The sequence below is a fragment of the Neolamprologus brichardi genome, chromosome 7, assembly GCF_056152115.1.
Source record: "Neolamprologus brichardi isolate AB-2024 chromosome 7, ASM5615211v1, whole genome shotgun sequence".
Classification (NCBI taxonomy): Eukaryota; Metazoa; Chordata; class Actinopteri; order Cichliformes; family Cichlidae; genus Neolamprologus; species Neolamprologus brichardi.
In genome coordinates, this window is record NC_142110.1 from 18085582 (window position 1) to 18105700 (window position 20119).

Consider the following 20119-nt stretch of genomic DNA (forward strand, 5'->3'; position numbering starts at 1 on the left):
GACATGATGCTTATGATAAAGGGTTCAACTTTACCTCATCTAATTCAAGTCACTCTTTTGGCCATGTTCAAAGTATTGGTGCCTAATTTCATTACAGTAATAACCTGGCTATTTTATGCAGGAAAGGAGCAACTTCATTATTTTTTTGAAACTTATATACTGTGACTTCTTCACCTTACAAATGAATTCATTGTCACTGGTATCCTGACATAACTCCCTCAGCACTCATAATTATGCTCTGTAGGTTTACTCCTGCCATCTCAGCGCGACACCATGGAAACATTTCTGAAGAGATGAATATCTAATGCAATCAAGCAGCTCTAGCTCAAACAGAAACATTAATATCGCTTTCATATCAATGTCACTCTGAGGATGGCAATGCTGCTCCTTGGGGAATGCATGCATGTATATATGTGCATGTGGAGCATGTGTGTCTGAAAGACCATACTGGCGCTGGCCTCTGACATGTGAGCTCACACCGGTTTTTCAGATTGACAGATGGGGTTCAATCTCAGAAACCGAAGACTCGTGTTTAGATGAAATCTGGTTTCCATTTGCTCCGAATAACAATGCAAAGTATTAGAAAGGCAGAGGGACCTCTTTGCCAAGACACTGGAGCCTGCACGTGTCTGCATATTGTATGTCTGTGTGAGTGTGTAGTTACAGCAGGGGGTAAAACAGACAATGCCAAAGAGGACTGTAGTTATGTGCAGTATGTACTTTCTAGGAATGTTGGGATATACAGTGAAGTTGAATATGTCAACCTAATATTCGTAAACACATAACATGACTTGAGTGTGGTTGAGACACACACACATGCACAAACCACACATAAATTGCTCCATCAATATTCTTATTTTTCATTCTTTGTCAGAGGCCTACAGTCCTACTTTCACTCAATCTACACACACAGTGATGAACAGAGCAGTACAAAGACTTGTTTACAAGTCAAAAAAACACGGCGTTTATTCTGCTCACTGGAATATGCTCTAACAGACCCACCAACCTCAAGTTATTTCCTTACCGCGGTCCAAGAGCCATATCTCCACTGAGTCAGGAACTGCGCAGAGTTGTCTGGACGAGGCGTGCTTTGTGCTGGAGAGGCTCGTGGACATGATGGCATCTCACAGTCCTTCAATGACAAACATTGTAACAAACTGCCCTGTGATGAGCTAATAAGCAAATATGCAAGGATCTTAAGTTGTCTTAAAGGAATAGGGTAAAGGAAACAAATTGGGGCAAAATATGGTTATTAATATACCCCAAAAATTTATATATTTCCATTGCACCTTTCTAAGCCCTAGAACCCTAAAATTTAGTACTGTTGAAGACAGCCTTAAATCAAACACCTAGAAACGATCACTTACCTATAAACTTTAAGATCAGTCAAATGCCTTGAGTGTCCATCACTGTCAATGGACCCTTATAAGGCATCAAAAAGTTTTTTTTAAGTCAGTGTTACCTGTATGTTTCCCCTTCATTCTGCAGAAATATGCATGTTCCAAGATCGACACTAAAAGACTCTACCTAAATTCTAGTTTCTTTATACACATCTAAAATCTGAGTAAAGGGAGGGTACCTTTGAGCAGAATTTATGACCTCAGCTTGTTTGGAAGCCAAACAAAACTTGCACTAGTGTGAAGAGAAGATTTGGGAAAGTGGTGTTGGAAACAAACTGTATCTAACAGTAAATATTAAGTAGGTAACAAGTAGGTATATTTAGCTAGAGAGGAGGTGTAGGCACCATTATATTAGTTTTCAAGCTAAATCCAGTAAGATTTAAAGCGGCACTTGTCCATGTCTATATCTTAAAAAATAATCTGCCATATCGAGCCTTACCACAACTTTTAGCTCACTTTTGACCCACAGCTGCAGTGTTTAGATCAGTTCCATCACTCTTGTCAACCCTCTTTCTAGCCACAGCAGGCAGCTGTTTTCACTCAAAAGGCTCTGATAAACCCACTTTACACTTGTGTTACCTGACCAGCACCAAACCACAATCAGCTGGCAAGTAGATGGGGAACATAATAAAGCGTTTAGCAATTTAAAGTGCTAGTCTCCCCATTGGGAGCTGGTGAAGCCAAAACAGGAAGGTTAATGTTGGACTTAACGCTGATATATTAACATTCATTTGTAGCTCTGACAAGAGATCGACTCTGTGTTGCTGGCACTGCTTCATTTCTGGTGGTTGTTCAGATAGAAGAAGTGTTTTAAAGGTGATAAAATACAGATGCTTTTAGTGCTTTTCCCACTTCCTCTAAAGTAATCAGAAATTACTTAATGCTGCTTTAAATTGACTTAAGAACATAAACTCATCAGTAATCTAAATTGTGCATGCCACTTGCCGGATTTACAGTAGTAATGAGCGTTTTGTGTGTGTGTGTGTTCGTGTGTGTGTGTGTGTGTGTGTGTGGGCGGGGGGATGCATTTTGGATTCATATATTTGAAGGTCACATTACAATATATTTTCAGGGGGTAGTCCCATAAAAAAAACTGTTTGTGAAATATTTCGCATTATGGTGAAATTACGGTAAAATCCACTTAAAACCTATTAATTAAGATTCTTTATGGTTAACTCTTGACTCGATGCACAATCTTAGGTTTCTTTTTACCTGACTGTCTCTGGGCATCGCTGCAGCATTGCACTCTCTGTCATCTACTGTGTCGCCGTAATCCCCCGACACACACCTTACAGCTCTCATCTGGTAGCCATGGTCACAGGTCACTGAACACTAAAAGAAAAAAAAACAAGTTACACACATGCGCACCTATGCCAACTCTACTGAAGTTGGAGGTTGAAGGTTGATATCTTAGACAGGGCCTCAGTCAAGGTCCTGCTCAGCAGAGGCCCTGACACGTACACACAGACATCCATTCACATACACACCCGGAGCCTCAACTCGACCCTTTACCCAGTTCTTAATTCACATACAAGGCTCTCCCATCATGTTTAGGTACCACACGAGAGCACAGGAAGTGCCACAAGATAGGTTTATTTGAACTGCAAATTATAATTACCCAGGCAGTAATGAGTCGATATATTCCAGCTCTGTAAATACCATTATCTGACTTAATACAAACATGTCTGGGAGCGCATTATTAGTTACATGTAAACTACACTATGAATGGTGAAAAACGCCCATTCATGCCTGTTTCATTTAGTTTGTTCTTTACTAAAATGTAGTTAAATCTACCCAGAGACAGTGGGAAATTTGTACATTTGAATGTGTATGTGTGTCTCGAATAGTGTGGGTCAGGTTTAGTCTTACAGGATATGAGGGCAAAGTGAAAGTAGCATAAAGGAAATGGGAGCTGGTGTCACAGTAAGCACACTTTGCTGTAACTTGCAGGTATATCAGGTTACACACAAATCTACACTGAGTCTCCTACTGCCACATTCTCTCTCTTTGACCACACACATATCCACAATCACATACACAGAGTAAATCCTAGGCACTCACACATGCAACCCATTTCCTCAGTCAAACACTGAATGGAGTCACCTCACCCCGCTGTGTCAGTGTGTGTGTCTTACTCGTGTGCGTGCACACAACTCACCGCTCCCCAGACGCCAACTTGCCAAGATGCACACTCGGGCAGCTCGCAGCTTCCCACGGCAGGGGGTTTACTTGTCATGTCGCAGAGGTGCTCGCTCAGCTTCTCCTCCCTGGCTCCCATGCTGCAGGACACTTGTCTGTGCCTCATCCCTTTCCCACAAGTCACCAGGCACTGATGGTAGAAGAGTTGTAGGTTGAGGTTTGTTTGTTTTTTATAAAGTTACTAAAAATCTACGAAACAGTCGATGGTGAGTACACATTTTTATGCTAATTGTCCTGTCCTATTTATGTCATAGGTGTGAACACTATAAGAGAAAGCAGTTACACTTCAAGCTGCAGGCTCAGGGTATCCCCTGTATTACATCACATATACACTATATATAGTACGCCAGTCATTTGATTGTTTATTATTTGCATGTGGCTTTGCAGAAGCTTACTTTTACGAGGTGTGTTGAACTCATCTTCTCATTCTGAGGAATAAATCATTTCTATTCTGGGATATCTGTTTCTGTGTGGTCATATCTGCATGTCTAAGAGCATCCAGGCTCACCTCGCTCCACTCACTGATGATCCACTTCGGACACGGGTGGTCGTTGCAGGTTTCAGTTACCACCCTCTGGTATTCATTGCATTCTCTGTCCACGAGCCGGCGGCCCAAATTGTTCATGCAGTAAGACTCCCTGCTACGGCTGCCACGTCCACATGTCTTAGAACACTGCATATGGAAAAGTCATGTAGGTTGGATGCCTTAAATGTCCTTAACCGGGCTAGGCCCTCACAATGTACAATGTAATTTCCACCGACTGTACCTGTGACCAGGCGCTGTACTGCCAGCTCTTCAGCAGACAGTCACCGTGGCAGGGCTCTCTGGTCGTTGGTTTGGGGATGTCTGCACAGGCACTGGTCTCCATTCTCTCGCTCTGTCTTTTCATCCGGTTGTACTTCATACACTGAACATCCAGGTTGCGGTAGCCTGGGCCACATTTAGCTGAACATTCGCTTTTTCCAGCAACGTGCCACCTGCGAGACAGAGAAGGGTTGTCATGAAGTGTCTGACTGTGGGCGTGCGGTGGAAGTGGGACCGTGGGACATTAATACACACCTGACTTCACAGTCTGTGTTGCATGGCTCATTGACGGCTTCGGGATGAGGTAAATGTTCACAGCGTTGGTCTGACACCTCAAGGTGATCGCTCCTACGTACACACACTCTCTTCCGTCTTCGCTCACCTACACACACACACACACAAACAGTTAAATAAAGCAACGTTCAGATCGTTTAACATCTGGTAGTCACTTTAGTTAAAAATATCACATTTCATCGCCTTGCTAGCTTTCTAACATTCAATCCTTCAGCCTTAGGGGTGTGCAGGTCTCACACCCCTCAAACACACGCTGTGCACTCTGATCCACTGGGAAACCGAGTAGCTTGCTACTAAAACGGAAATTTGTGGGGTGTAGTAAAACCAGGCGAAGGTGAAGGTGTCAGGTAATGCGATTACCTGGGATCAGAATGGGGTTGCAAGGAAGCGGCTCTTTAGAAACCAGAGGCTGATTGAGTAAGTTTTTAAAATCTAGAGGTGTGAGTAACATGATGGAGAAAAAATCAAAATATTAATAATATTAATTAATAATAATATTTGCACTAAAGCTCACACTACACATTTTGATCCTGTATACTTCACACTTTTGGAGTGTTTGGCCATTGACTCTTCACAAAGACAAATGCTGCACATTTTGAACAACAGTGAGCTTAAAAAATATTAATTTATGTATTTATGAAGGCATCCCAGCAGCTCAAAAGGTCCCTTTTCCCCCCCCATTTCTGGAGTGATTTTAAATTCACAGAAGCCAATGAAAAATGATCCTGTTCTTCATGTGTGGAGATTTGGAAGCCAAGAGATCTTACCCTGGCAGATGCGGTTGCACTCGAGCCAGGAGCCTGAGGGATCCCAGACAAACTGCTCCCTGTGTTCCTCAATGGGTATGTTAAAGGAGTAACGAACATCTGGGTTGTAGAGGTTTCCCACACACAGGACCTGTGGGAATAACGTTGGAAAAGGCGAGGTCAAAGGTCTGACATGCTTATTATTTTGTCCACACTGAGTTCTCACCTCTTTAACAGAGGGATTAAGATCAGTGTGTCACTAGGTGAGAACGAAAGCAAACTTTTGCAGAAAAGAGACGCAGAGGTGAAAACTGAAGCGGTGTGAGGAGAAACATTAACAGAAGAACACACAGTATGCAAATAATCAAAGCAGAACTGATATAGTAATAACATAAAGGTGATTTAAGCATGAAAAGAAAACAAACTTCCTATTAATACCTGCAGAATGAGCTCCTCCTCAATACGGTCAGTGCAGTTAATGCGCTCAACTTTTGTGTCTGAGCCGCTGTAATCAATGACGGTTCCCTTGAAGTCGATTTCCCTTTTGAACATGGCCACCACAAAGTTTCCATTCAGGAGGAAATTGGAATGGCTATCGGATAATGCTGGAATGACATTCGAATAAGAACGACACATTTCACCACAAGAGACAGAAGAAGGAAAGCTTTGCCCTCGCAATTTGAAGTTTGGGGAATGCGCGAGACGGTATTTGTCACTTTCAGCCTACATTTAAAGTAAACAGTCTGGCAGACAGCTGCCAACCTATTGTTCTGCTGTCCGAGGAGGTACCGTATGTTGAAACAGCGGTGACACCAAATTGCATTTATTTGGAGTCAGACTCCGGGACTCTCTTCGGTGATTGACACTGGAGTGGAAACAAAGGATCTTCACTGACTGCAAATACATGCAAATACCTAAACAACCACCTCTGAATTACAGTCTGTGAGTACATGCCAAAACAATGCATCTAATCAAGCCTAGTAAGAACTTTTGTTGTTTTGCATTTAAATCTGCAAGTTGCGCAATGCCAAATAATCAGAGAGAATTGACAACGATGCACGCAGATAACTCATGGCAACATATCACATATTTCTTATGCCTGACCAGAAGAATTTGTGCACTGTCCAGAATCGTGTACGCGTAAATGAAGAACAATGACGAAAAGACATTAATGTGCAATTTTCATTACACAAGGAAAAAGAAAAGAGCGAAGAAAAAGGGAGAAAGATTGATAGCACCCATGAGAGTAGCCAAATGAGAACGCAATTATGTTTATTTACTGAATTCAAAGTAGCACTCATTCAGAGCATACTCGGAGTACTGGCGACAGAGACGTCTGATGTTTCATCAGCTCTGAAAGGCTGTTCTTGAAACGCTGTATTTACATGATTTTTGTTTTTCAACCTGTTTCGTTGAAGGATTTTGAAATATTGTCACAATATACAAGTAATAAATGGAGAAAAATGTCGCCTGAACTTCAAAGCCACTGACACCCTTTTATGTCACCCTGATCTTCTCTAAACAAATTCCTCCATATTGCACTAGCTAAAGTGGCAAAACTGAAAGGGTGTTGCAAACACTGACCATATTTAATATAGACAGCACTCCCAGAATTGGCGGGGCAAAAGAGAAATTTCTTCTGACAACTGGAATTAAAACATCTTGAACACAACTTGATCCATCTGAAACATGGATGCCTGTACACTTTACAAAGGGGGCAAAAGAGCTTCTCTCTTCTCTTTTGCTTGTCTTTTTTCCTTTCCTGTGTCCTTCTCTTGCTCACATGCAAGCACAGAATAGGTCCATCTGACCCTAAAACCCTTATTTCTACTTCCATGCAGCTCAAGCTCCACATGCATCTAATTAGCACTTATCGCTGCCTCATTTATCTTTCTCAGTGGTTGACACTCCATTTGCTTACCCTCAACCAACGCTCCTCACATTTCCTCGATATACGTGCTCAGTAAAAAAAAGAGAAAAAAGAGTCCTTTTCCTTTCATTTTTGAAAACAGTTTGACAGTAACTTGGCTCGTTTCTCAAGTTCAACCCCTTTTTTCATTAACATCTGCCTTTACTGCTCTGGGTCACCGAGTCAGCGCGGTTTATGGTCACGTTCGGGGTAATGGCATTGACCTATGAGATGAGAACCGAAGAAATGTAATGTATACATCTGACTGGTTTGGACTGCCACCGCATTCAGACTGAATGCGTTTAAATTTGACCTGGTGTTGCTTTAAAAACCACACCTTCTTACTGGTACACTCACCGAGGTAGTTGTCATCTTCTGGTTTTCCAGAGTAGCTGACCTGTTTGATATCAATGTTCATGGCTCCAGCTGGAATCCGAACCACTGTGTTGTAACCTAAAGAAGAAGAAAGAAACAAAACCAGGCAAACAAGAGACTGAGACCGTTTTTAAGAACTTTCAAGAGGGAAAAACGTAGCTACGATAACACCAATGCACTGAACACTCCCCACTGTGATTTCCATAATAGCTTCACTATGCTACACCAAATTCCTCTTAGGGAAGTTCCAACCACTAGGGATTTAAATGTCACACTTGGAAAAATACAAAAAAAAAAGTCTAGTCATCTCAAATAACCTGCAGGAGGCCCTGTTATAGTCTCAGAGGCCTGACCGTTAAATTATATGTAATTATTCCCTGGACTTACCTTTGGCCTGTAATTACTACACCAGGCCTGTTGTCCCATGATAAACTAACAGAGAAGGCGACTGAGCATGAGCAAGAGAAAGAGCCTATGAAGACCAAAATATGATAACCGAGATGCAGGTATGAAGGTTTAACAACAAATTAAGCAAGACACAGAACCAGCGAGACCAAACTGGGACCAGAATTTGATGTGTCACATTTAACTACTTTAATTTAACACAGATAGGAACTTTTGGATTAATATAAATATCCAAACTGCATTCATAATGAGCAGCTGTTTGGTGCAACCATTGTCTTGCACTTTTGGTCTCTCTGATAGACTGCCTTTAGTCTAATGTTCGCAACAGGTGGTGGAAAGGTAAACTAGGAGACGATTTAATATTTACTCATTTCCTTTTTCATATAGGCTCAGCTTGGGAGTCACAAGTGAGAAGTGAAAGAAATAAAATACAAGAGGTGGGTTTGATGCGATCTGACAATTAGCCTGACACCTTAAGCCACTCGGGGGCAGCACTTGTTTTACATATCTTCTTCTCATCAGCCTTGTAGATCTCACACATTCATGCACGCAGACGTGTAGGTCTTTCTCTTTCTGTCTGTTAGTCTTGCCTCCCCTTGATTTGAAATGAGCTGCACCAAACAGAGATGACAGACAGTAAGGTTTTTTTGTCTTGACACTTTTCACTCATGAAGATTTACGTGAAACAAAACAAAAACCTCGCCATAGTTGTCTTTTGAGTTCACTGTTACAGCTTTTCAGTGCTATGTCACATTCACTACCTAGAGCCACTTGGGGAACGATAAGCTCACAGGCCCACAGAAATACATCAGGAACAGCCAACACTAGTCCCTCCCTGAGGCTACGTGGTATCCCCTAGCTTAGCGACTGACCGCACACACAATCAGCCCTCACCACAGAGTGACCCAGAAAAGAATAGTAAATACAACACCCCGAGGTTAAAAAAAACAAACAAAAAAACTTGCACTTGTGGAATGATTTGGTTTACCTTGTACAGACTACTTTCTGACACTAGCGAGAAGGAATACTACATAGTATTTGCTTTGCTAAAGAAAATTAGCTTGTGTTTTTAATCCCTTAAGTATTTTGTGTACAGATTATTTTAATTTTAAGTAAAGAACATTGAGGAAACTTCAGTAAAAGGTGGATGGTGTGTGAGTTCTTGATTCACAATAACTATCAACAGTTAATGTAAGTGAGTCACCAATTCCTGTGTTTTAACACAGTTTTTGAAAGAATAATAATGTATTTGTGCTATTTAAAGTATCATGTATCATTTCAATTCAATTCAATTCAATTTTATTTATATAGCGCCAAATCACAACAAATGTCGCCTCAAGGCGCTTCATAGATACAGAGAAAAGCCCAACAATCATATGACCCCCTATGAGCAAGCACTTTGGCGACAGTGGGAAGGAAAAACTCCCTTTTAACAGGAAGAAACCTCCGGCAGAACCAGGCTCAGGGAGGGGCGGCCATCTGCTGCGACCGGTTGGGGTGAGAGAAGGAAGACAGGATAAAAGACATGCTGTGGAAGAGAGACAGAGATTAATAACAGGTATGATTCAATACAGAGAGGTCTATTAACACATAGTGAGTGAGAAAGGTGACTGGAAAGGAAAAACTCAATGCATCATGGGTATCCCCCGGCAGCCTACATCTATTGCAGCATAACTAAGGGAGGATTCAGGGTCACCTGGTCCAGCCCTAACTATATGCTTTAGCAAAAAGGAAAGTTTTAAGCCTAATCTTAAAAGTAGAGATAGTGTCTGTCTCCCGAATCCAAACTGGAAGCTGGTTCCACAGAAGAGGGGCCTGAAAACTGAAGGCTCTCCCTCCCATTCTACTTTTAAATACTCTAGGAACAACAAGTAGGCCTGCAGAGCGGGAACGAAGTGCTCTAATAGGGTAATATGGTACTACAAGGTCATTAAGATAAGATGGGGCCTGATTATTTAAGACCTTGTATGTGGGGAGCAGGATTTTGAATTCAATTCTGGATTTAACAGGAAGCCAATGAAGGGAAGCCAAAACAGGAGAAATATGCTCTCTCTTTCTAGTCCCTGTAAGTACTCTTGCTGCAGCATTTTGGATTAACTGAAGGCTTTTCAGTGAGTTTTTTGGACATCCTGATAATAATGAATTGCAGTAGTCCAGCCTGGAAGTAATAAATGCATGAACTAGTTTTTCAGCGTCACTCTGAGACAGGATATTTCTAATTTTAGAGATGTTGCGCAAATGGAAGAACGCAGTCTTACATATTTGTTTAATATGTGCGTTGAAGGACATATCCTGGTCAAAAATGACTCCAAGGTTCCTCACAGTGTTACTGGAGGCCAAGGTAATGCCATCCAGAGTAAGAATCTGGTTAGATACCATATTTCTAAGCTTTTCAGCACCGAGTACAATGACCTCAGTTTTATCTGAGTTAAGAAGCAGAAAGTTAGTGGCCATCCAAGTCTTTATGTCTTTAAGACATTCCTGCAGTTTAACTAATTGGTGTGTGTTATCTGGCTTCATGGACAGATAGAGCTGGGTGTCATCTGCATAGCAGTGAAAATGTATGCTATGTCTTCTAATGATGCTGCCTAGGGGAAGCATGTATAATGTAAACAGAATTGGTCCTAGCACTGAACCCTGTGGAACTCCATAATTAACCTCAGTGTGTGAAGAGGACTCTCCATTTACATGCACAAATTGGAGTCTATTAGATAGATATGATACAAACCACTGCAGTTCAATACCTGTAATACCTACAGCATGTTCTAATCGCTCTAACAGGATATTATGGTCAACAGTATCGAATGCTGCACTAAGGTCAAGAAGGACAAGCACAGAGATGAGTCCACTGTCAGAGGCCATAAGAAGATCATTTGTAACCTTCACTAAAGCTGTTTCTGTGCTGTGATGAGCTCTGAAACCTGACTGAAACTCTTCAAATAAACCATTCCTCTGCAGATGATCTGTTAGCTGTTTGACAACTACTCTTTCAAGGATTTTTGATATGAAAGGAAGGTTGGAGATTGGCCTATAATTAGCTAAGACTGCTGGGTCTAGAGATGGCTTTTTGAGTAAAGGTTTAACTGCAGCCACCTTGAAGGCCTGTGGTACATAGCCGATTATTAGAGATAGGTTGATCATATATAAGATCGAAGAATTAATCAATGGCAGGACTTCTTTGAGCAGTTTTGTAGGAATGGGGTCTAAAAGACACGTTGATGGTTTGGAGGAAGTAATTATTGAAGTTAACTCAGAAAGATCGATTGGAGAAAAAGAGTCTAACTTAACATCAATGGTACTAAGAGTAGCTGTAGATAATATTACATCTGTGGGATGATTATTGGTAATTTTTTCTCTAATGATAAAAATTTTATTTGTGAAGAAGTTCATGAAGTCATCACTAGTTAATGTTAAAGGGATGGTTGGCTCAAAAGAGCTCTGACTTTTTGTCAGCCTGGCTACAGTGCTGAAGAGAAACCTGGGGTTGTTCTTATTTTCTTCAATCAGTGATGAGTAGTAAGCTGTTCTGGCTTTGCGGAGGGCTTTCTTATAAAGCAACAAACTATTTCTCCAGGCTAAATGATGATCCTCTGAATTTGTGACACGCCATTTCCTCTCCAGATTACGAGTCATCTGCTTTAGGGTACGTGTTTGAGAATTATACCACGGGGTCAGGTACTTCTGATTAGAGACCTTAGTTTTCACTGGAGCTAGTATCCAGAGTCGTACGTAGTGAGGAGGTGAAATTATTAACAAGATAATCGACCTCTGTTGGGGTAGCGTTCAGATAGCTGCTCTGCTCTGTGTTGGTACAGGGCATTGACGATGATAACAGTGGCTGGATTATATTCTTAAACTTAGTTACAGCGCTTTCAGAAAGACATCTACTTTGATAAAGTCCACTCTCCACTGCTGCGTAATCAATTATTGTAAATGTAAATGTTATCAAGAAATGATCAGACAGGAGAGGGTTTTCAGGAAACACTGTTAAATGTTCAGTTTCTATGCCATATGTTAAAACAAGATCTAGAGTGTGATTAAAGTGGTGGGTGGGTTCTTTTACATTTTGAGAGAAACCAATTGAGTCTAACAACAGATTAAATGCCATGTTGAGGCTGTCATTTTTAGCATCAACATGGATGTTAAAATCACCCACAATAATTATTTTATCTGAGCTCAGAACTAAATCAGATATAAAGTCTGAGAAATCAGACAGAAACTCTGTGTAAGGCCCAGGTGGACGATAGATGATAACAAGTAAGACTGGTTTCTGAGTTTCACAGCTGGGGTGGACAATGTTAAGCATCAGGCTTTCAAATGAATTAAAAGTCTGTCTTGGTCTTTCATTAATTAATAGACTGGTGTGAAAAATTGCTGCCACACCGCCCCCTCGGCTTGTGCTTCGAGATTTCTGGTAGTTAGAATGACTCGGGGGTGTTGATTCATTTAAACTAACATAATCATCCTGCTGCAACCAGGTTTCTGTAAGGCAGAGTAAATCAATTTGTTGATCAATTATTAAGTCATGTACTAACAGAGACTTGGAGGAGAGAGACCTAATATTTAATAATCCACATTTCACTGTTTTACTCTTTGGTTCAGATGTCATTTAAATTATCAGGCCTTGGTGTTAGCTACAAAAACATGTTTAATACAAATTGTATTGGGAACATGAATATATTTGTTTAAAGCAAAAGGAACCAGACTTATGCTTGACAGTTCATCATTTTGTGTCGGCTGGTGAAGAAGGATTAAGGGGGAAACTAAGTAAACACAATGAATGAAACGCGGACAAAAAAAGGAATAAATCAAGAGACATGAAAAGAAAAAGAATAAAAGGTTCAATGGCAAGAAGACAGGCTCAGACTCAAGACAGGAGCAGAGGGATATCCTGCCTGGGCTACACTCCCACTCCTTCTTTTTTCTTTTTGTCGTTCTTATGGTTAAGCCAGATTTCCAGGGCTGAGGTCAGTGCCTGATTTGGTTGAATACAGTCCTCAAACACTTTGCCACCCCTGAGCCAAAGGAGCGCAGAAGAAGGAAGATGGATAGAGATGCTAAAGTTGAGTGCCAAACTAGCACAGTACAAATGACAGAGGCCACACCCATAGCTTTTTATGCTAATGCTGGTCCTGTTTTACTGCCCAGACTTAAAAAGGATTGGATGCAATCAGCAGTTGGCCCACAGTGAGGCACTGCTTTAAGCACCACAGCTGAAAGGGGATGATGTCAGGTTCGTGTTTGCTATCAAAAGACCAGACCGAGTGACATGAACAAAGTTTGTAAAGCTTTAGAGCAAACTGCTTTCATGTATTTTTTTCCCCAAAATTTGTCCAAAGCATACATTGTTCTTCACATCAAGCTTAATATGTTAACCATAACCATACATGACATCAGTGCCTAATATGAACATATTGAATGTCAGTGTTGTAGCCACATATAACTAAAAGTCTTTCTAAGCTCGTCTATGTTTGCTGCATATACAATTTATAACAGCCTGTTTATTTGCAGAATGTGCTGACATACCGAATGTTTTGTGGAACAGTCAGTTATTAATGGACAGGGCGTGCAATCTGAGCTGAGAGGGACTTACCATACTGAGCATCATTGAAGGTTCCTTCCAGAGTTTTGCATGATGAGCTGTCGCCGCCACACACGCCGCACTTGTCGTTCCTGGCCTTTGAGTTCAGCACGTGATCGCAGCCCGCTTGCTGCACAAGTGCAGAAGATAGAAAAGACAGAAATGTGTGCTTTAGAGTGAAGCTCCTGACAGCGCGCAACTAAGCTGAAGCTGACGGCGTCGGAGGGTATGTGAGCAAGTATTGCTTTGAGCGTAATCAGGAAAAACAAGGAGCACGCAGACGTACCCTGCAGAGGCCCTGCACACAGATGTCGTAAGTGTCTGGCCCGCACGGTGTGCCGTCGATGACACGGTCCTTCAGTTGATAGTATGCCGTAGTCCCAGCAACCCGGCAAAAGAGCTTGCACCGATCCTTCATTAATACTTAAAGGATACAAAGAAAATAATCAAATTAAAATTCTGAGCAATAGAGATACATTTTCAGTGAAATCCTGCGAATGCTTATGAAACAAACTTTTTAACTTAAATCTATTTACTTCTTTGTGACCCTCAGCAGACTCTTGCTTTATCTCTAATATTTAGATGGTATCTGACAGTGTACCCGCACCGGGGCTTGGCTTGTTCGCTTCAACAGCATCAGTTAACTAAAAGAATCACTTGCAGCAACTTTGCCAGATGGTAATCTCATGGGGCAGACTATCTAAGCAGGGCCTGACATACATCTGTAAGAGAAAGCTGCCAGGAAGTTCATATGGAAAGACTTTATGTTGCCCTTGGTTAGTGTCAATTAAAAGTTTACTTAAGGACACCTTAAAAAAATACAGCTGTAGATTTTTATCATACATTCATCAATTTCTTCCCCTGCCATGTATTAAAATTCCAGCACATTAGATTCAAATGCAATGGCTGTGGAGGCGTCGCAACTTTGTAGGTCTTGGTCCTTGCTTCTCTCGTACACACACTTGTGGATTTACAGATAAGTTTATTGACGTATTTGTGCAAACTGTGAGTAACTGGATGCAAACAAAGATCACTTTAAAAATGTGGGATGTGGTGTTTGTGGTGGGGCGTGGTCTGCGGTGGCGTGCAGGGAGGGCGGACGCACCTGCACGGCATCCGCAATCACGCCCGCCACGTTAAAACACGGGGACTCAGGTGTGTGTGGTGTGAGGTGTTGTGAATAAAATGTCTGAAAACACTGATCCCTGGACCCGCCGTGCCTTATTCCTGCCACAGTGGTGCCGAAACCCAGGAAGCGGCACGGCGGGTTCTTATCGGAGCCAGGGAGTGGAGGAGCTGGCCCAGAGGGTGGCCGAAATGGCGGCCGCCCAGCGGGAGCAGGCGGCGGAGGTGCGTCGCCAGCAGGCAGAGCTGCAGGACCAGTCCGAGCGCCACCTGCAACGGATCGGGGAGCTGGCGGCGCTGCTCTGGGCCTGGGCGCCACCCCCACAGGTGTGTACCGAGGACAGTGAAGCGGTGGAGGAGCCGCGTGGGGCACCTGAGCAGCCGGAGGTGGCAGACGAGGCGCGCGAGGATCTGCGCCTGCCGGAGGAGGGGGAACAGCCGGGTGAAGGGCTGCTCCTGCCGGGAGCGGTGGACGAGCCGCTCCGACCGGAGGCGGCAGACGAGGCGCGCGAGGGTCTGCACCGGCTGGAGGAAGAGGAGTCGCGGGAGGGGCTGCCGGAGCCGCTCCCGCCAGCGCTCCCGCCAGCGCCCCAGCCAGCGGCGGACGAGGTGGAGAAACCGGGAGGGGAGATGGCGGTCCCCGTGCCAGGGGAACCTGCTCGACCTGTGCCCGAGGTCGAGGATCGAGCTGCCCCGGAGCGTCAGATGCGCCGGGTAGTGAGCCCCTCCCGGGGCCGGCGGGGTCGTGCCGGCTTGCCGGCCTCCGGACCGGTTTCGCCGCTGCTGCTGGAGGCGTGGCCGACCCCCGGACAAGGCTCGCCGCCATTGGAGGTGTGGCCGGCCTCCGCAGCGGACTTTGCTCTGTTCCAAGGTTGGGAACCGGTGGGGAGTAGGTTCGGCCGGATGACTCCCCGGCCTCAATCGGGCGATGAGGGTGTGTGGTGGGGCGTGGTCTGCGGTGGCGTGCAGGGAGGGCGGACGCACCTGCACGGCATCCGCAATCACGCCCGCCACGTTAAAACACGGGGACTCAGGTGTGTGTGGTGTGAGGTGTTGTGAATAAAATGTCTGAAAACACTGATCCCTGGACCCGCCGTGCCTTATTCCTGCCACAGTGTTTAAGGTGAACGTTTACATAAAGTTAAAGCTACATGCGCAGTTGCATTTAAATAGTGTGTATTGCTGATGGTGTGGCTTGGATGCATGGTTTACTCACTGCCACTGTACTTGGGGACCCAGCGGACGGTGGGAGGTAGACCGTTGATGTTAAAGTGCTTGCCGTCAAACTGAGAGCACTGCTCTTCCCGGAAATCCTTCTGTCCTCGTGGGCATGGCTCAGTGTTGCAGGAGCGGAACTTCATTCTGCGACCCACACAGAACTTACCGCCGTTTCTGGGCCTTCAACAACGGGAAAATTAACGATTACAGAGGCGCTACGCAAAGTTTGAATTTAAAGATCACATTAAGTGATCTTTAAACATGTTGTTCACATCCAAATCACAGTTATCGCACACATATTTGCACTCTGACCGTCAATAACGATCTCATTATTTCTTACTCAGGCTTGTTGCAGTCTCTAGTGGTGCTTCTTGTTCCTCCACCACAGGACCTGGAGCAAACACTGTAGGGCCCCCAGGGACCCCACTCGCCATGGACTGGTTGCAGATCCAAATCTTTATTTACACACATCCCATGTCTGCAATACTGAAATGGAACACACACAAGCAAGAAGAGAGCATGTTAAAATGTATAAAAGCAACCCCTGCATTACTGAAGGCAACATAATCTAGTACAGCACACCTGGGCACAGTGTTCTTCTTCGCCATCTCAGTCATCTGCTTATTAGATCTTTAGTCCCACATGAGAAAATTGCATTTCCACAACACAATCGATAGCAAGAGGAAATTTAATGAACACAATGTCAATTTGACACTCACAAAAGTGGTTTAGTGTATCTCTAACCCGACCCCTGTATTCCAAACTTTCTATTTTATAAACCATCTTCGGAATTAAAAAACAAAATACAGGAACACAGAGCTTTCATGCAACAGACCCAATTATCCCACAAATAAGGCATCCGTTGTCAAGCAGTGTGTACCCGCTAAGCAACTTTTGCCAAAAAGAACTAATACCGCTTTCATAAGCAAAGCACAGCACGCACATTTCCCTTTGTGTGTAACCAAATCCTCCTCTCAGTGACTAAGATATCAGAGGGTCCTGTTCACAGAAAGAATGCAGGACAAGACGGCGTCTGTCTGGGTACGTAGCCCGCCGTCCGGGCACACAGGCGAGGGGAGCAGTGGCACCATGATAAGGAAACTCTAGAGTCGTGATAACAAGAGGAAGAAAGTTCATTACTAGCCTGACATCAGAAGCTCCTGCTCAGTTTTTTTTTTATCCTTTAACCAGAAAAGGAAAACGTTCTTTCTGGACACCTCACAGTGTTTATTTTGACTGCACTCCATTTGTCGGGAGCTTCATGTCCATCCTGTTACTTCCACCCCCAGCTCCGATCAGCTGAGAAATGAATCTACTATCTCTAATCCTTTTTCCACTACGAGGCATTTGAGCCCCTGCGTCATGTTCTGAAGACTCATGAGAAAATGGGAACAAAACCGTGCAACATTTACTTCACTGGAATTTTATCATTTTAGCTCATTAGCCAGTGAGATCGGTCAATCAATCAGAGGTAGCTCCTGGGCAATGGCTGACCTGGCTAATTTCTGCTTTAACGCAAATTAACAACATGTATTCATTACCTCAGATGTACAAATGCAAAAGGGCATACACAAAACCACATGGAAGCAAGTACTATTTGGCTGCTTCTGCTATCCTGGCTTTGTTTGCATGTGTGTTTTACACACTTGTGGGTCTTTAATGATGGAGTGTAAAGTCTGTACACAATAGCAGGCAGGTGTTAAGAGCTGCAGGGTATGGACTAAACAAGCCACAAACATTTTCATAATCCGGGCCTAGTTTGAAGAATTCCCGGGCTCACTCCTCCTGAGTCCGAGTCAAGCGTAAATGCAAACTGAAGGTGCCGATAATTCTGTTGGAGCGCAAACAATGAATTAAGAAAAAAATCAAATGGAAAGCGCTGAAAAAATTTGATAAAGCATGCGCATTATTGGAAATAGTTTCCATGCCACAGAAAAAGGCAAACAGGTGCTGGACTTTGGAGCTCACCGAGTTCATGGAACTGTCAATGAAACACATTTAGGCAGTAAGTCCAAAAGCTTTCCTTTGTTACAGCAAATAGTTTCCCCTCCCCTTGCAGCCCCCCACGCTCAGCTTGAGGAGTGTCAGCCCAGACCTAAGCATCCCTTCTATACCTCCTCTCCAGGGCTACCCATCCCCCCTTATCCCCTCACGGTGAATTGCAAAGGCCGAGCGGAGACCACCAGAGTGCAGACAGGCAGCAGGACCCAAGGAGCTGTCAAACACAAGGCTGACTGTCTGTCACAGAGGACCACGGACTGTGTAAGCCTCTGAGGCATTCCACTATCCATGCTGGCACCCTCTGTTTACATCCGTTTTGTTTGGCCTGAAAAGGTGATGTGGTGAAAAAAAGAAAGGCGGAATGGGGGGGGGGGGAGTGGAAACAAAAAAAAAGAAAAAAAAAACACACACATAAGTGCGCAAATGTGAATGTGTATTAAGTGTTAAGAATGACTGCTTAGGGTCTGAAGGCATCTGGGATCCACACTCAGTTCCAATTAGGTTCCTACCAAAGAGCATATACACATTTGGAAAACACTGAACTAAAAAGGCGCATTTGGCAAAGCCCAAGTACCCATTAAGGACACCAGGCGAGCCTCTTTTTGCTAAAAAGGTTGTCAAATTTTGACCTCAGCTGGGAATGTGTTGAAACACTTGGAGGTCCCGTGAGAGAAACCCATCTAGCTGTGACTAGCATGTGTTTCAAATTAGAAATTTCACAAAGGTACAAGCTAACTTACCAGCTCATATGAAAGTATGCATATGTGCATACACCTATATTGCATGCATGTATATATATAGATCATGCAAGCTGAAATATACCCAATACCTTTGCCTCTTGGCTCTCAATCAATAAAGATTATGAGTAGCCCATGGAGTCACAGAGAGCAGTTACCAGCATGCTAACTCAAACAGTGAAAATAGTAAGGACAGCAGCATCTGCTCTGAGCACCTCAGCTGCTTTGGAAGTTAGCGCCCTGTAATTGCCAGGAAACTGTTGCAGAGAGCGCCTCATTTCTGAACCCAAGCCATACATCACAAGAGGAATGAGAAGGTAGAGGACTGATTTAAAAAGCACTCCACTCTTTCATTTTAACACGGCCATTTCCAAAAGTCATCACCTTTCATGCTGGCGGTGCCTTTCTCATGCCTCTGGGTTAGGAGTTCACCTCGGATGGTTGGGGGTTTGTGTATTGTCTCCAGCAGCTGTGAGCCCCCTTTCCTCCCAACAATGCAAAATTAAAACAGACTGCAATCTTAGAAATGCTAGAAACATCTGGAGCAACCCCTCAAATTGCGACGGCATGGACCACCGCTGTTAATTTTCAATATGGCGTCATTTCGTTTTACGTGTTTTATCGCTTGACCTGGAGGTGAGGGAAGCTGTAGAGGCTATCAAGCCATGAAAACATAGGATCATCTGCAGCACTTCCATTTGCTGGCCGTGGGACTGGAAATCAGTCACCTTACAGCTGCTTTTACAGAGTGGATACACACAGACTCATTTTTTAGCCCATGCATGTGTTTTCACTGTCAGTTCCTCGAGTCTCCTCTTTGGCCGTGTCTTAAAAGACCATAAGACAAGACAGAGAAATGAGAAGACACAGAGGAAGGTGTGTGGCAGACAACAGGAGAAACAACAACCTCTAAATTTATCTCCTCTTTGCTTCCTGTCCTCATTTGCCACCTCACTGTGGTCTCCGTCTTTCCGAGGAGTGTAAGAAACATTTCCGTAATAAAAAAGGATTGATGATTGATAATTTTAGTAAATTGATCACCATTTTTGAGAAAAAACCCTTTAAATATAAACCCAATCTGTGATTAGAACTTAACACCAGAACTGAGCAAAGCCACAATGTTACAATGCCACTCAAAGGTGGCACTCAAATACAATACCATTTGCTGTTTGATCCCGACAGACCCTGTGTCCAGGTAACAACCAGTCACACTCGTACAGCTGTTGTGTATATGTGTGTTTTCATGTGCCATTATGGCAAAATGTGGTCACAGAAAAACTGCAGGTGGATCTACCAGCGAGTGGTCAAATGTTCATGACTTTGG

The 20119-nt window shown here is 43.5% G+C and overlaps 1 protein-coding gene across 1 annotated transcript in view; it reads right to left on the bottom strand.

Annotated features, from left to right (window-relative positions):
- Nucleotides 1–20119, bottom strand: part of LOC102796410 (A disintegrin and metalloproteinase with thrombospondin motifs 20) — an 81159-nt gene that overhangs the window by 27041 nt on the left and 33999 nt on the right. Inside the window, exons 12-24 of the mRNA XM_087843260.1 lie at nucleotides 16398–16543; nucleotides 16056–16237; nucleotides 14001–14137; nucleotides 13727–13844; nucleotides 7711–7806; nucleotides 5883–6049; nucleotides 5466–5595; nucleotides 4660–4786; nucleotides 4367–4577; nucleotides 4108–4272; nucleotides 3559–3729; nucleotides 2613–2732; nucleotides 1025–1132 (exon numbers count right to left, since the gene is read on the bottom strand). Coding sequence (XP_087699386.1) covers nucleotides 1025–1132; nucleotides 2613–2732; nucleotides 3559–3729; nucleotides 4108–4272; nucleotides 4367–4577; nucleotides 4660–4786; nucleotides 5466–5595; nucleotides 5883–6049; nucleotides 7711–7806; nucleotides 13727–13844; nucleotides 14001–14137; nucleotides 16056–16237; nucleotides 16398–16543 — 1878 coding nt within the window. The remainder of the gene's footprint in view (nucleotides 1–1024; nucleotides 1133–2612; nucleotides 2733–3558; nucleotides 3730–4107; nucleotides 4273–4366; nucleotides 4578–4659; nucleotides 4787–5465; nucleotides 5596–5882; nucleotides 6050–7710; nucleotides 7807–13726; nucleotides 13845–14000; nucleotides 14138–16055; nucleotides 16238–16397; nucleotides 16544–20119) is intronic.